The sequence below is a fragment of the Sapajus apella genome, unplaced genomic scaffold (assembly GCF_009761245.1).
Source record: "Sapajus apella isolate SASKATOON/1434 unplaced genomic scaffold, GSC_monkey_1.0 scaffold65, whole genome shotgun sequence".
NCBI classification, from domain to species: domain Eukaryota; kingdom Metazoa; phylum Chordata; class Mammalia; order Primates; family Cebidae; genus Sapajus; species Sapajus apella.
This window is the reverse complement of record NW_022437005.1, coordinates 10,001,865-10,017,816: the sequence shown is the minus strand read 5'-3', so window position 1 is coordinate 10,017,816 and position 15,952 is coordinate 10,001,865. Positions and strand designations below refer to the sequence as shown.

The following is a 15,952-nucleotide window of genomic DNA, read 5'->3' as shown; positions in this document are numbered from 1 at the left end:
TGTGATGAAAAGTGCCAGGTTCCCTTGAGAACTAGTTATTATCTTGAAAACATGTATGTAATAAGATTGCTTGGCGGCACATAAGAGTGAGATTTCTGTCGTTGCAGTCTCTTAGTGGATTGCCTGTGTTGGGTATCACCTTCTAGTTTAATGCTCATTCATTTAAAAAGTGTTTTCTTTCTCCACAACCTTTCTGAAGAGGGTTGGGAGATTGTACTTTTAATTATATTTCCTGAACAGGAGCCAGCTTCCCCCACATAGTAGGTGCTCAATAAATATTTGAAGAATGAATAACAGAATTCTTTATATTTGCATTCCATGATTTGAGGAAAGGAATGCAGTTTTCACCCGTGGCTCCAGCAGGCCCAGAATAGTGTTTTATGATTTTGTTTTGCGTAGAAAAAGGTGGCTGGGCACGGTGGCTCATGTAATCCCAGCACTTTGGGAGGCCAAGGTGTGCACATCACTTAAGGTCAGGAGTTCGAGACCAGCCCGGCCAACATGGTGGTATCCCTTCTCTACTAAAAATACAAAAATTAGCCAGGCATAGTGGCACATGCCAGTAATCCCAGCTATTCAGGAGGCTGAGGCAGGAAAATCACTTGAACCCAGGAAGCAGAGGTTGCAGTGAGTGGATATCATGCCACTGCACTCTAGCCTGGGCAACAGAGTGACATTCTGTCTCAAAAACAAAACAAAACAAAACAAAACAAAATTAGCTGGGCACTTATAATCCCAGAGGCTCAGGTTGAGGCAGGAGAATCACTGGAACCCAGAAGATGGAGGTTGCAGTGACCCTAGATCACATCACTGCACTCCAGCCTGGGCAACAGAACAAGACGCCATCTCTGATTATGTTAGCTAGCATTCAGTGCTGAAAGGATTGCTTTAGTTGGGTGTCTTAATAGCTTTCATGCCTAACCAAAGAAAGAAACAGCATATGATAGTCATATTTTATATTAAATTACTTTTAGAAATGCTACAGGAATTTATAAACTAGATCAAGTTCCAAGGTAGAAATTACAACAAGCTTATTTAAAGAACTCCTGGAAATCAGTAAGGTAAAAAAACACCAGCCAATACAAAAGTAGCAAAGTATATTGCACATTAAAATAGAATTCTAAGTTTCCCAACTGACTGAACAGACTCCGTCTTGGCTGAGAGAGAGAAAATACACATTAAAAACAGTTTTTTACCCCAGAGAAACCTTAAAAACAGTTCCCTTGGAACAAGAGGTTGGATTGGCCTCATTTCCACGCACCACCCATCCTAGCATTAAGGTTAAAATAGAGGTGATAAGACTCACAGACTCTTTGTGGCAATAAGATATTAAATTATAAACAGAATCAGGGGCCATGCCCAGCAAGGGTTAAGTCATGCACTTGTACTCTTAAAGAACAAACTATGCCCTAACTGCCACAAGGTTTTAATTTTTCTCTAGCAGCCAAACAAACACTGGCTTCTAGATAAGCAATGTTAAAACAACGTGCATCGCATCCACCTCCACATGCTGACTAACTGACCCCCGGTCCACAAATAACTACTGCTTTGAATGGACCAGAGGCTGAATACAGTAACTTTCCCTTGATGGGAAACAACTGAACAGGGGCTGCACAGGAGTGCATTAGTGTCTTGAAAAGACCTATCCACATATAGAGTCTAAGTGTAATAGATGCAAATGCTAAGAGTCCACCCCAAAATGAACATGAGTCACCTGTAACATGCATGTTTGTCCAGTAAGCATAGGTCAGGACCCCTTTCATGAATATTCATAGCTCTTCCTATGGCCTATTGCATATGTATACTTGGCCAAGCCTTTCAGCTTAAATTCCTGTTTTGGGCCTCCTTCCTTCCAGGTGTCTGCGGAGCTTCTGAAAGAGGCTATGCTTCCCAGCATGTCAGAAGGGCCACCTTGCAGATTATCACCCTTTAAAGAAATAAGGCTCGCCTTTCTAAGTTTATAAGTTTGTGATTTTTTTTTTTTAGTCAATAATACCAATAGACAATTCACATGAGAGTGTGAATGGCATACTTCACTGACAATGGAATACTATAAAAACAACGGTAAACCACTGATAAACGTCAAACTGACAAAGTTAAATATAGTGTTTCATGCTGCAGAACTCTGCATGAGAAAAGTACACGGAAGTGAACAATTTTTATGGAAGGGCATTCACTGCAGTGCACTTAGTGAAACTTTGGAAACAATCTATTCACCTATAAGGAGATGGCTGAATAATTGATGATATATGCAAGCACTACATTATTATGAGGTCATTAAAACAACGTTAAAAAATATGTGTAACAGCCTGGGGAAATGCTCACCATGTTATAATGAGTAAAGACGGCTACACTATTTTACACAGGGTCGGATCTGATTTGAAAAAAAATCTTTAGAAATAGACTGGAAAGAAATGATCAAATTCTAAACTCCACTAAGAACGCAGAAGCAGGCACCACTCCAGCGCCCCGCCCACTGTGCGCCCGCCCACAGGCTCGTGAGGGCGCGGCCTTGGCGCAGGCTGGGCGGCACTCCCCGCCCATTGGCTATCTCAGAGTCCGGCCCCGCCTCCCCCCGCCCTCTGCAGCCGCTGGGATCGCTCGTTCCCGGGCTCTTTGGTGACGGACGGCGGTGCTGGGGCGCGGAGTCACGTGGAGCGCGCTGCGGCGATTTCCAGCTGACAAAGGGTCTTCCGCAGGGTCCTCCGCAGGGTCCTGAGCGGTCGCAGGGTGGTGGTGCCGGTCGTGTCCGCGACGCTGGAACCTGCGGTTGAGGGCGAAACTGGCGCGACCCCTGCGTCTGGGTCTCCAGCCGGCGGCCAGCGGGATCTGAGCTGTGGTTTCCCCAGCTCCTTTGCGGCGCTGCTGTCCATTCCCCAGCAGCCGCCCTCGGCTGGGCGGCCCGCCCTCGGTCAGTCGGTCCTGGCGAGAACTGCCCACGGGCGCTCCGGGGTCCGAGAACTGCTCTGGGCTTGGCGTTCGTATCGCGGGGCCTCGGCTCCCAAGCGAGGGAAGAGCAGCCCGCAGAGGGCGGCGGCCGCGCCAACGGTATCCCAGGTTAGGAGCGGGCGCCCCAGGAGGGATGTGGGCTCCGATTCAGAAAGAACGCCACTGCCTCGTGGGGGCTCTACAATGCTGCAAAATAGGTTACAATCCACATCAAATTAAGCATGACCAAAAGGGCAGCTGGGGTTCAAGAGTTGAGTTTTAATACACGCCTTTACCTGCCTTAAAATTAGGCAAGTTGTCACAACGTTAAGATAAACCATTTCTCACAAGGCTCGTTGGTGATGTTTTTTTTTTTTTTTTTTTTTGGTTTTTTTTTTTTTTGTGCTGGGGAGTCTCGGTCTGTCGCCCAGGCTGGAATGCCGAGTGGCGCGATCTCGGCTTACTGGAACCTCCTCCTCCTAGGTTCAAGCTATTCTCCCGCCTCAGCCTCCCAAGTAGCTGGGATTACAGGTGCCTGCCACCACTCCCAGAGACGGTGTTTCGCCCTGTTGGCCATGCTGATCTTAAGTTTTGCATCCTGGGTCCCTCCTTTTACCTAGTCCCAGCCCTTTGTCTATAGGACAAAACAACTTTCTGCAGTTTTCTCTTTGCTCTTTACAAAGCAGAGACTGGGCCCTAATTTTGCAAGGTGGTAGGGGAGGCAGAGGTGTTTAAGGTCAACGAAAGCAGCATCTAAATCTCGGCTCTTCCTCTAAATTGTTCAAATTAGCAGCAACAGGTGTGCACCTTCCAAGCTTGCAACAGACCACATTCGGAAGCTTCTTGATTTCCTGGTGTTCTGGGAATATCTGGATCAGAGGGAACGTGGTTCACTAGGACCCCTCAGCTTCGCTCAATGTCCATTTCACCTTCCCCGGCCTTCCAATGTCTCTTCTTCCAGAATTCTCCAAGCCCCCCCCCCCCCCAGGCCCCAGCTCCTGCCTCTCCCACCCCAGCCCCCGTTTTCCCTTCCCACCCCCTACCCCACTGGAGTGGCCTTTCATCAAACCCAAACTAAAGAAACCAACAGACCTTGCTGTCACCACTACTCCAGGCCCTGGAAGATGAAGTGGAGAGACGGTGAAACACAGAAAGCAGAATACCTTCTGTTCTTCCACACCACGTGGTTTGTGGACGTGGTCACTATAAGAAAGAACTCGCACTGCGTGCTGATTACACTCCACGATTAATTTCCTAAACAACTTTTCATAATTTAAAATTTACAGAAGTTGTGAAAATAAGAAAAGACAGTAAACTCTTCACCTTCATCTGCCTTATAATTAAGGCGTTGGGCAGCGTGCAGAACAGAATGGGAGGGCCTTGAGCTTTCCTTCGGTGGGAAACCCCACCCACAGGAACGAATCTGGGCGTACCTGCTGCACCGCCGCTGGGTGATGTGTCCCAGACCCTAGGAGGGAGCCAGGCACACTTGTCTTGCCTTCCTGGTGGCGGGGGCGTGGTGAGGGCGGAGCTTCCCGGGATGCCACCTGCAACCAGGCTAGTGTGGGTGGGGATGCAGCGCCCTGTACCCTATCCGCCCAGCCCACGTGGGTGTCTGGCCTCGACCTGAGGGGCGGTAGGCGGGGCCATCCGTGCGTCCTATAGTTAACAGGCTGCCCCATTCAAATCCTTTTCCTTACTTAGGATTATTGCTGTGTCAGCATCACACACCCCAAATTGGTAATGGCTTAAGATGGGATTTATTTCTCATTTAAAAAGAAGTCTTAGGGTGACTGAGCTGGGGCTACTTTGGTGTTTCCACAGTCACCAGGGACCCAGGTTCCTTTTAGCTCAGCACAGTCCTACCTCTAGGGTATAGCTGAACTGTTCTCTTGGCCAAAACAGAGCCAGAGCTGGTGGTCAGGCCATCATAACCTTTCCAGGTGGCAGGATAGAGGGAGGGAGGAAGAAGGGTACGTTGAAGCAAAATCCCCACAAGTTAAGTCCTCCTACTTCATTGGCCAGAACTTAATCACATCAGGCCTAGCTACAAATTGAATGAGAAAGTCATCTTTCAGGTGGGTCCTTTGTGCCTCAAAACACTGGGCTTCAGATAATAGGGAAGGGAAGGGTATCAAGAAATGGCCACCAATGCCGTTGTGCTCATCAGGACTCTTACCCTTCTCAAAATTTCCCATTCCAATATCCTGACTACCCTATCCCAAACCTAGCACACTCTCAACAAAGACAACTTAACTGGGGAAGCCGCAGCATGGCACATCATCTATTGGTCCAACTTCTACGGGGTTTGCTATTCTTTCTTTGGAGAAGAAATTTGGAGAAATGCAATTGGGGTTGGCGTTTAGGATCAGTAAAAGCAGCTTCTAGTTCTGATGTCCTCCATTTGTTTCAGTGCCCCTTTGTCTCAGAATCAGTGCTGATTCACTTTCTCTTTATGAATGAGTTTAATATGGTGGCTTCATTTGTAAGCAGTTATTAGCTAACTCTAGTCTAATTTCATCTGTTCTCATCAATTAGTTCTCAGCTAAAGTGCTAAGGTAGGGCCTAGGTGCTTTTAAAAACTGCCCATGCCCAGCTCTACCCTCAAAGATTCAGACATACAATTAGCCAGGCATGGTGGTGTGTGCCTGCAATCCCAGCTACTCGGGAGGCTGAGGCATAAGAACTGTTTGAACCTGGGAGGCGAAGGTTGCAGTGAGCGGACAACAAAAACAAAAACAAAAAAAACAAAACGAAACCACCACCACACACATACACAGACTCAGGCATCTTTGGGTCTGGAGTATGGCCTTGGCATAGGTAATTTTCAGTGTTCCAAGGGATTCTAGTATGCAGCGGGCTGTGAATCACAGCTTCAGGTGGGTCACCTGTGTGCATACTGGTGCCTGGGGTAGGTAATCAGCCCTGATCGTCACCCCTGTGTGGGTGCTTCCTATTATGCTTTCCACCTTTAGCCCTCCTCCTCCCTCAAAACCTGGTCAAACACATCAGGCAGGGGGAAAGAAGCAACATGTGTATTATTAAATTATTTGTCAGAATTTCCAGAATCAGAGTCTCTACTAAGCAAGTAGAAAAATAGAAAAGTTTACTACTTTGAAAAGGAAACTATGACAAACAAATATATATTCAGGAAAGGGGCTCCTAGAACTTGGGTAACAAAGAGTTCAGCCTCAGCACAGTGGCGTCTGCAGAGCCTCCGCAACAACAGAAATGAACTTGTGTTCCTCACATCCTTGAGTGTTGAGATTTGCATTTCTCTACAGAGCTAGGGCTGAATGAAGCAGGGCTTCTACCGCCCGCACTAGCTGGCCCAGTCCTGGAAGCGGAAGCAATCACTTGCGATCTTCCACACTGTGTTGCTGGGTGAGGCCTGGGCAGTCAGGATGAAGTTCTGGTTGAAGTCCCGTTGTTTGTTGCCCTCAAATTTCACTGATCCACAGATCACAACAAGGACTGTGGTCTGGCTCGGTGTGGCTTCATCATGAACAGGCTGGCAGTCTACCACGTTGATTTGGAACTCGCTGGAAGGCAACATTTCAAAAAACTCACTCAAGGATTCTTGTCCTGAAACAGCATTGCCATTCCAGACCAGGGTGGCTGTGCCCATGTACAGGCGGGAAAGCAAACGCCGCCGCTTATCCATGGTGGTGTAGTAGACGTTGACAAACTCCTCAGCAGCTCTGCAGGCCTGATCCACGTAGGTCTTGAAATCCACAGATGCCATCTCTGGTTCTATGGAAGGAGGGCTCCACCAGGGTGTTTCCTCGGCTTTGGGGAACCAAGGGCTGCAGGGAAGTAAGGTTGAAGAGAACCCACGTGAATGCCAAAGTTCATTCTGCTCTAACAATGCAACAGTCCTCCTTTCCTACTACCTGCAAAATAGTTATAAACTGCAGAACAATGACTGGAGGCTCAAATAGTATACAACACCTAAATGCCTAATCTTACTAAACTTCCATTTGCCCATTGTTAAAATGGGATTACCACCGTGGTATAACTGTAATATGAGAATTAAATGAGTAATATACATTAAGCGTTTAGTTAAAAACGTTTAGTTACAGTCAACATTCCATATCTGAGGGTTTTCCATCCATAATTTAGCCAACCTCAGGCCAAAAACTGCAAATATGTTGGGATGACTGTGCTACACCATTTTGTTTTAGACATGGAGTCTCACTCTTACCCAGGCTGGACTGCAGTGGTGCAATCTCTGTTCACTGCAACCCCCATTCCAGGTTCAAATGACTCTCTTGCTTCAGCCTCCCAAGTAGCCGGGACTACAGGCACCTGCCACCATACCTGGCTGATTTTCGTATTTTCAGTAGAGACAGGGTTTCATCATGTTGGCCAGTCTGGTCTTGAAATTGAACTCCTACTCTCAGGTGATCTGCCCACCTCGGCCTCCCAAAGTGCTGAAGATGATAGGCACGAGCCACCCCTGGCCTTAATGCCATTTTATATCAAGGACTTGGAGCATCAGCAGATTTGGTCTGTTGCAGAGGTAGGGGGGTTGCTGGAATCAATTCCCAGAGAATAAGAAGGGATGACTAGACCAGGAGTTTTTAAAATCCCATTTTATAAAATGGGGTTGACTATGGAAGGCTACTCTTTCCTGAATGCTTGCAACAGACATGACTGCCCCTGGGCAAAGATAGTGGACCATGTTGAAGGCAAGAGTGGTCACTGGCCACATAAAGGCCAACCAAACCAATGAAATGCTCCTCAGATGCTGAGTCTGGGAAAGCCCATCATGGGCTCACCCAAGAGGAACTGGGAGGGCAGAGAGGGCAGGTTTCTTAAGAGGGTAGAAACACATGTGACATGAGGACAGAACCAAAATGGCTGCCATAATCCCCACGATAAGCTGGAAGAAGCAAACCTCATGGGGGAGTGGGGATTAGAAGGGAGGACACTCAGCTTACACGGATACTAATATCCATCAGATAAGTCTGGTGGAGCCGCAGTGCCTCAACAGAAAGACATGTTAGAATTCAAAGTTCCTGGGGTGGGGGCACAGAATTTGAACTGTAGCTGAAATGTCGAATTGCCCCCTCCAATAAAAAAGTCCCAAACCAAAAAAAAAATCACATTTACTGTTTTTGGGGTACAGGCACAACTGTTATGTTCTTTTCTCCATAACTGAAATATTTCACTTAAAAAAACAAACAGAGAATATTACTAAAATAATGGATTACTAAAACACAGGACATTACCAAAATAGTTCATATTTACAAACTTAAATAATGAATAATTTTTTATTTCAAAGACCTTAACTTTTTTTTTTTTAATGATTAGTTTATGAAATAGATAACACATTCCACATAGAGCTGGAAAGAGCCAGGTACTTGTAACGGCTGACAAAGGTGGTGGTGCACTGCCTTTGGTAAAGCCCTGGCTGGGAGGGAAGCTGTTCTAAAAAAGAGCCAATTTCAGTCGTGGGTCTTTCCACTCCCTCCACAGACCTCAAAGTTAAGCCTCAGCTGTACCTGAACTGAGAACATCGGTCCCACGGTATCTGTGAGGAACTGGATTCAGGAACCCCGAGGATACCAACACGTGCAGATGCTTAAGTCCCTGATAAAATGTTGTACTGTTTGCATATAACCTACGAGCGTCCTCCTACATACCTTAATCATCTCTAGGTAACCTGTAATACCTAATACAATGTAGATGCGATGTACATAGTTGTTATACTGTATCGTTTAGAAAATAATCACAAGAAAAAAAGTCTCCACATGTTCAGTACAAACGCATTTTTCTTTTTCGGAAGAATATTTTTGATTTGAGGTTAGCTGAATCCACCCCACGCGCAACCCACGAATAAGAAGCGCTGTGTTTGCAAAGGGCTTCACATACATTACCTCATTTAAATGTCACCGCAAAAGGACGAGAAAGGTATTACTATAACAGTTTTACAAATGAGAAAAGGGAAAACTAGGATCTATCAAGGAAATGACGGCAAGTACACTCTCAAGACCAGACGGAGGGCTGACATTTTGTCAAGACGATGCTATCCTTTTACTTACGTAAACAAGTCTCCATGAGCATAACTCTAGAACTGCTGGCGTGGAAATTTTCTCCCAGGGACCCTATTTCTCTCTGGCTGGAATTCCCGACCTCCACCTCACTCCCCCTCCCTCCATGGCACCAGTACAGTACCCCCATCATCTGAGAGACGCCACTCTTCTCCAGCTCTGCCCCTGGCTGTCTTTCCAAACACAATCTAACGATCGGCCACGCCCCCACACCCCATAGAAGGATCATCTCCACTTTTTGGTTCTCAGTTACCTATGGGGCCGTCAGCCCCGCTGCTTGCCTAATCAGAAAAAGAACCAGACCGTGAGGACTGGAGTAACAAACTGAAGACCGCCGCCTCCTCCCACGGCCCGCACCGTCGAGTGTTCGGAGCTGGACGGGAGAAGCTGCCACAGTGGCACGGCCTTACTTCCCTCGAGTCGCCTTTAATTCAAACCTAGACGGACGCACGCCCTGCCCCGCCCTCCTTACACCCGAGAGCTGCTCCGCGCGGGGACGCGCCTTTCCTCATTGCAAAGCGAATTCGCTGCCACGCGTTTTGCACAGGCGAGCCTCAGGCCGGCGGCAACTCTACCACGTGGACAAAGGCACAGCCGTGTCTCATTCTTGGCAATGGGGAAGAGCGTGGGGTATGCACGACAGGCTGTCTTGGGGGTCAGACCGCCAGCGGACGGCAACCTACCTGCGCCGCGACGTCCCGGGTCAGCGCCGGCAGCGGCGCCCACGGTCGGGACGCCCCCCGCGAGGGCCGCAGCTCCACGGAGGGGCCGGCCGCGGAGGTCACAGGGTGGGCCCGCCGAGGCCTCGGGCAGGGGCACGGGAAGAGCTGCCTTTCTCTCCTCCTCTTCTTTATTGGAGGCTTAGTCGGGGTCACCCGGGCCCCAGAACCGAGGGACTTTCCGGCGCAGTTCCGCGGCTTCCCGCGCGCGGCCAGCCCGGCTCCGCGCAGACGCGAGCGTCCCGGCCCGCCCTCTCCCGCCTTCCCGTGACTGGCAGCGAAGTCAGCCAGTGGGACTGCGGGCTGGAAGGCTAACTCCGCCCAGGTGTGGCGTAAAGAAGGCGGTAGTTTCCGGGGGCATCACTTTCCCAGAAGAACCTGGCGAATCCGCCCTCGAGTTTTCATTGGTCCAACCGGGTCACAGACTCCGGCCCGTCTGTTAGGTGGAATCCCTGATTGGGCCAAACCTCTCAGGTCTCTCCCTCCGACCTGGGAGGGGCGTTCGCTTTTCTTCTGCTGCGCGGTGGACGCTTGGCGGGAGAGGGAGGGGAACGTGGGTGGGGTGTGATGAGGCGCTTTCCCCTCGTCCCGAATGCGCCTTTATTGGAGTGATTTCGGTTAAAAGGTTCGTGAAAAGTCGCCGCTTAATGCAGTCACGGCCAGCAGCAGCCGCCTGACCCCTCCGAGGCCTTCCGTCCGGTAGCATGTGAGGCGCCGCGATGCTTGAGGCCATGGCGAGGGCAACGCCGGTCGCGCCCGGTGGAATCCGCCTGTCCGAGTGCCTGAGCCGATCGCGCTCCTTGGGAGTTTAGGCCACTTAGAGGCGACGACTTGGTGGACACGGAGGAAGCCAGTTTTAGTCAGATGGGGAACGTGGCTAAAGGTGGGAGGGGACTGGGGCAAGGGGAGGACGTGAGTGAGGCGGGGGGTGACGGCGGCGCCCCACTGCCCTGAGCCATGAGGAGCCCCGAGAAACCCGGGTCCGGCTGAGGTTGAGATTCCGTTCTTCCGGGTCCTTAGCTACGTTCTGGAATGGGGACTGGATTTTTACAGAATTATACAAATAGGCTCAACAAGATGTAACCAATGTGGAGGCTCTTGAAACTTAGCCTGTAAAGTAAAAGAAAAACCTCGTTTCTTCAGACGCGAAATTCTTAGCTCCATCTGCTGGTCTGAGGCTGAATAGTTAATTGCAGAGCCGGGAGAGGGCTGGATGTAGCTAGATGAAGTGAAATATGCTGTGCTTCCCTGTGTCCTGTCGGCTTCCTTTGCTTGCATTGCTAGGAGAACGTTGGTCTCAGACAAGTTGAAAACAGTTGGGCTGTTTAGTATAGCCGCCCGCCACCCCCCCAACACACACATACTTCAGTTAAGTAGGTCGAAAGTTTGGATTATTAAAAAGACACGTTTGAGGCTGAGAAGAGAGGGTGAAGGAGCATCTTCCCGGCTTTATGAACTAAAAGGGCTTTACAAACTCCAGGGCAGTTATACTTGATCTAAATCAGCATGGATGGAATGGAAGTGGGAAAGAGTTGATTTACTGCACGCTCAGTAGTTTGGATGTGCTGCTTTTAAGTTTCCTGTGTAATAAGCTCCTTTCATTTCTTTCACATAACTTGCTGGGGGAGGTACCATTATTTCTGATTTTATAGATAAGGAAGCTGAGAGAGAAAGAACCATCCTGGTGTCACAGTGTCGATTCATAGCTAGAAAAGAAAAACATTAATCCTGCTCCAAGACCTTTTAAAAATCCGAGACTTTAGTCTTGAGAGGCAGCTGTTCTGCCTTGTAGGTTTGTGGGGTCTGCTTTTATGTGAGAGTTCTCTTAGGTTTGTGTCTCCAGCATATAAAATTGTGCCTGACCCATAGCAAGGGCTCAATAAATACTGTTTGAATGAACAGACAAGCCTGGGTTCAAATCATTGCTTCTCAACTGCATAGTTGGGATGATCAATCCTCAACACTCACTCCCTGCTCTCTTTGGAAGCAACCCTGGCTTTTATTTCCCCTATGATCCTGGAGTTTGGGGTTCAGAGATATCCCTGGCTCCAAGGGGCACAAGACTGGCACTGTATGCGCTGAGCCCAGCTGAGGGTCGTGAGAGGCCCAGTTATGAACACTGACACTGGAGGTGTTTGCTGAGGGATTCTGGGAAAGGAGATTTTTTTCCCTTCCCTTCTGGACCCCTAGTGTGTGGGTAACGCTGCTGCAGCCATCATGCTGTCCTGAGTGGTAGACTCTTGATGGTAATGAGGCAGACAGGAAAGCTGGGAAGAAATCAGGCTCTTGATGACTATGTTGGGAGTCAAATCATCCCCCAAATTTGGACTTCTCAGTTTCAAGAGCCAGGAAATCCCTTTTATCATTTATACTGTTTAAAATGGGGCATAAACATAAAGTTATTTGCAACTCGACTAGTGTGGCGTCAGCATTAGCAGGGTGGCTGTGGTGAGCGAGCCTCTCTGGGGCTCAGCTGCCTCCTCTGTAAAAGGTGGCAGTGGTCATACCCATCTCAGGCTGATGTGAGGAGCAAAGGAAACAGTGCATGCTAAGTGCTTCATATGGGGCTGAGCAAGAAGTAGCATCCAGAAAGCGTTAGGAAAGCAGAATCATGCTTTGACATTTTGCCTCTACTGCAGCTTCCTTATTTGCCAACAATCCCTCCAATGACTGGCTTTTAAACTTGGAAGAAGTGTATTTACAAATTGGTGGCATTTGTCACCAAATCGCATGAGCACCTTCTGAAGATGAGCCCAGTGGTTTAAGCAGCCATGGAGCCAGCGGTCCCATGTGCAGCGTGGAGCCCATCCAGGGAGGAAGGGCACATCTGGTCACACATGCAGAGTCCTTGGCAGCTGTGACGACAAACTTGACTTAAGGATCTTTAAGTCTGTAAACAGGATTGATCTTTTCCTTCATTGTCAATGTTGTTCTCTGGAGCAGGATTTTAATAGCATTTGCTTGCCATGAAAGGCTGCGTGACTTACAGCCAGTTGATCTATAGTGACAGAAAAGCAGTTGTGACTCTAATGCACTGCCACCAAAAACACTTTTTTTTTTCTCTGTCTCTCAGCCTTAACAGGATCATCTGAGCCACTGCCAGTTCACAGTGAGCTGGGGCTGCATTTCTGGGAGGCCAATTGGGGACCTGACTTTTGAAGAGATTCTGAGGATCACTGAAGGAGCAAACTCTATGAGGTCAGATAATGTTTTGCAAAATCTGAGCTCTGCCTTCTCTGGCCCTCAGTTACTACCTCTGTAAAATGGGGATATGAACACTATAGACATTAAATGGCAGTGCATCAAAGAGGCGCCATCTGGAGCATTTGCCCAGCCTGCAATCATGCCATTTGTCTGAGAAGATTGTAGGGATCATTTCTGGTTTGGATCTCAGCCCTCTTCTCAGCTTAGCCACCAGCCATCTGAAATTGTGGGAAAGGTAAGATGGCTGCAAAGCCTCTGTGTGGGATTGGAACTAAATATGCATATTTATCAGTGTTTAATGGAAGACTGCAGGATGCTTGCAGAATCTACAGAAGGCACTAGTAAGGTGGCTCCTTGGGTCTGGGAACAAGAGCTGGGCAGTGGATACTTCAGGGGCTGAGTTGAACTGACAGAGCTGTGACCAGTGTCCAGCACCCAGGAATCTCCGCTAAAGTCAGATTCTCAGGAGAGACTTGGATTGGCCCAACTTCAGTTACGTACCACCCCTCTGCTGCCCAGGAGGGATGAGTGGCCTGAGGGACAGTCCCACCAAAACCACCCAGGGAGGAAGTTTCTCAAAAGAAGTAAAGTGGAGGAGCTGTTCCCAAAGGAAGGAGTGGGGAGTCTGAGAAGGCAGGAAGAACTGAGGCCATGAGCACAGACAGGATGAAGCAGAGGTGAAGGCCATGTGACCAGAGAGAGGGCAGAGCTGGAGGAAGACATGCATGCACACACAGATGCACACATGGACACTCACATGCACACACATGAGCTATAGAGAATGATTGCCTTGATGCCTTACTGTGACAGATTATATTTTCTGAAAATGGCCGCAGAAAAGTTTCTGGTCCCATGTGCTCATCTAGAACCTTACTTTGCTGCCCCCCATCAGGAGGTGGTGTTGAATCCCTCCCTTGATCAGGCAGGCCTTTGTGACTGTGTGAGCTCGGGCTAAATGGTGTTACATGGCTGTCAAGGTTGGCCTATAAAAGATACAGCCGGTGCTGCTCACTAGCTATGCACGTCCTTGGAGCCCAGCACTGTGCTGCAAGCAAAGCCCAGCTCCAGTTCAGCCACCCAGCAGCAACGCGTGCCCAGTAACCAGTTGTGTGAGTGACTTGTGTGAGCCACCTTGGTCCCAAGTTGGGTACCCAGCTGGCATGGCTTGGAGAGAAATGAGCCTACCCTGCCTACCACACCCAAATTGCAGATTTGTCAGCAAAATAACGGTTGTCATGTTAACCCACTAAGTTTTGTAGTGCTCTGCTATTCTGCAAGACAGCCAGAGTTCTTACTCATTACTTTCCTTCTCCAAGTCCTCGTTGTGGTCCTGCCCCAAGGCTCCAGGGAATAGCCTAGTACCGGCAATAACTCCTTTTTAATTTATGTGTGACCTGGGTTTGCCACTTGCTGCTAATGGAAACTTGAAAATAGGGCCCCTTGGCCAGGTGTGATGGCTCATGCCTGTAATCCCAGCATTTTGAGAGGCCGAAGTGAGTGTATCCTGAGGTCAGGAGTTAGAGACCAGCCTGGCCAACATGATGAAACCCCGTGTCTACTAAAAATACAAAAATTAGCCAGGCATGGTGACAGGCACCTGTAATCCCAGGTACTCAGGAGGCTGAGGCAGGAGAATTGCTTGAACTTGGGAGGCAGAGGTTGCAGTGAGCTGAGATCACGCCATTGCACTCCAGCCCGGTCAGCAAGGCAAGACGCTGTCTCAGAAACAAAAGGAAAAGAGAAAGAAAATAGGGTGCCTCAAGGCCTTATATAGTGAGGCCACCTTAAAGAACTCACCACAGTCCTGAGGCTGGCTTTGCCCTGAGCTCTGAAAATGGATCCATTGGCCAGGGACAGTCATAGGAACAAGCTCACAAGGCTGCACTCCAGAGGGGGTGTCAGTTAGTTCCCCTACAGCCAGAACCAACTTCCCAGGGACTAAGCGCCATGTATTCTCTGTGTGAACTGGTGCAGGTGGCTATAAGAGCATGGGTCAGAACAAGGAAATACAGTCGATGGCATGATCCCAGTGACCAAGGGCATAAGCTGACAGGGGCTGAAGGGTCTATGTTCCCAGGAAGGAACGTGGTCACCAGGGAGACCAGATACCCAACATGAGTCTGGTGACCACAGTCCCTTCCACCAGCTCTGCCCACATTTGCCCCTATAAATTACCCCACCCTTTTTTGGGGGCATTTCCACATTCGGGTGATGAACATTTTAATTTATTCACCTCGTGTGCTGGAAGCCTCTTTTCTTCTAAAGGTTACATTACATAGGTATGTTCCAAGTCTTACTGACTTTTAACTCTCAGGGACAGTGTTATTTCTCTGCTTCTAGGCAGGTTTTATAAATTGTGTAGGAGGTACCTAGCACATGGCACACGTCTTAGTTTGTATTCCCCAAGAAGCAGATACGGAGCAGGTATTTGGTGCAAGTCATTGATTTGCTAGGCATAAGGGTATGGGGAATTGGGATGGATAAGGAGTAGATTTCCCAGGCTGCCACCACTGTGGATGACTAGATCCTAATCATGCTCTGCAGCTCCTCATAGAACAGCATAGAACACATGCTTCAGAATTCTTCCCCGTGGAGGGCAGGGAGGGGGTGGGAACTGGGGAATTTACTCACAACTCTTGAGACTTGAGGGCTGCTGGGGAGGATGTCATTTTCTTGTCTGGCAAGAGGGGCAGAGGATCTTTTCTTCCAAGGACCTGGAAAAAACCCCTTAGGCATTTGGAAATCAGCTGGAGCCCTCTGAGAAGGGAAGTACCAAGCCTCAGACAGGCACTGAAGTGTCAATCAGCAGTCATTGTAAGAGACTGCACAAGCAACCTCTGGAGGACCCGGCACATTTAGTGTCCTTCACAAGCAACACCATGGTGACCTTGGGCATAGCCTTGGAGGTGGCTATTCCTATTGACCCAACCATGCAGGCCAACTGTAAATCTGAGTGGAAAGGGGCTGTGAACCTCATTAAGCCACAGGTGCTCAGAGCTGATGACACAAAGAAAAGGTAAGATGTGTGATCCCTGCTTTCAGTGA

At 48.8% G+C, this 15,952-nt stretch overlaps 1 protein-coding gene across 2 annotated transcripts; it reads right to left on the bottom strand.

Annotated features, from left to right (window-relative positions):
* Window positions 1-5,947: 5,947 nt before the first annotated feature.
* NXT1 (nuclear transport factor 2 like export factor 1) lies at window positions 5,948-9,987 on the bottom strand. Of its 2 annotated transcripts, none has more exons than XM_032248153.1 (2): window positions 9,668-9,987; window positions 5,948-6,734 (listed from the first exon to the last, which is right to left on the bottom strand). In XM_032248153.1, exon 2 carries the CDS (start codon window positions 6,671-6,673, stop codon window positions 6,251-6,253), a length of 423 nt encoding a protein of 140 aa, XP_032104044.1. In that variant the 5' UTR covers window positions 6,674-6,734; window positions 9,668-9,987; the 3' UTR covers window positions 5,948-6,250. The 2 variants fall into 2 exon arrangements, with proteins under 2 accessions (XP_032104044.1, XP_032104045.1); XM_032248154.1 differs by lacking the exon at window positions 9,668-9,987 and adding an exon at window positions 8,976-9,613.
* Window positions 9,988-15,952: the final 5,965 nt, after the last annotated feature.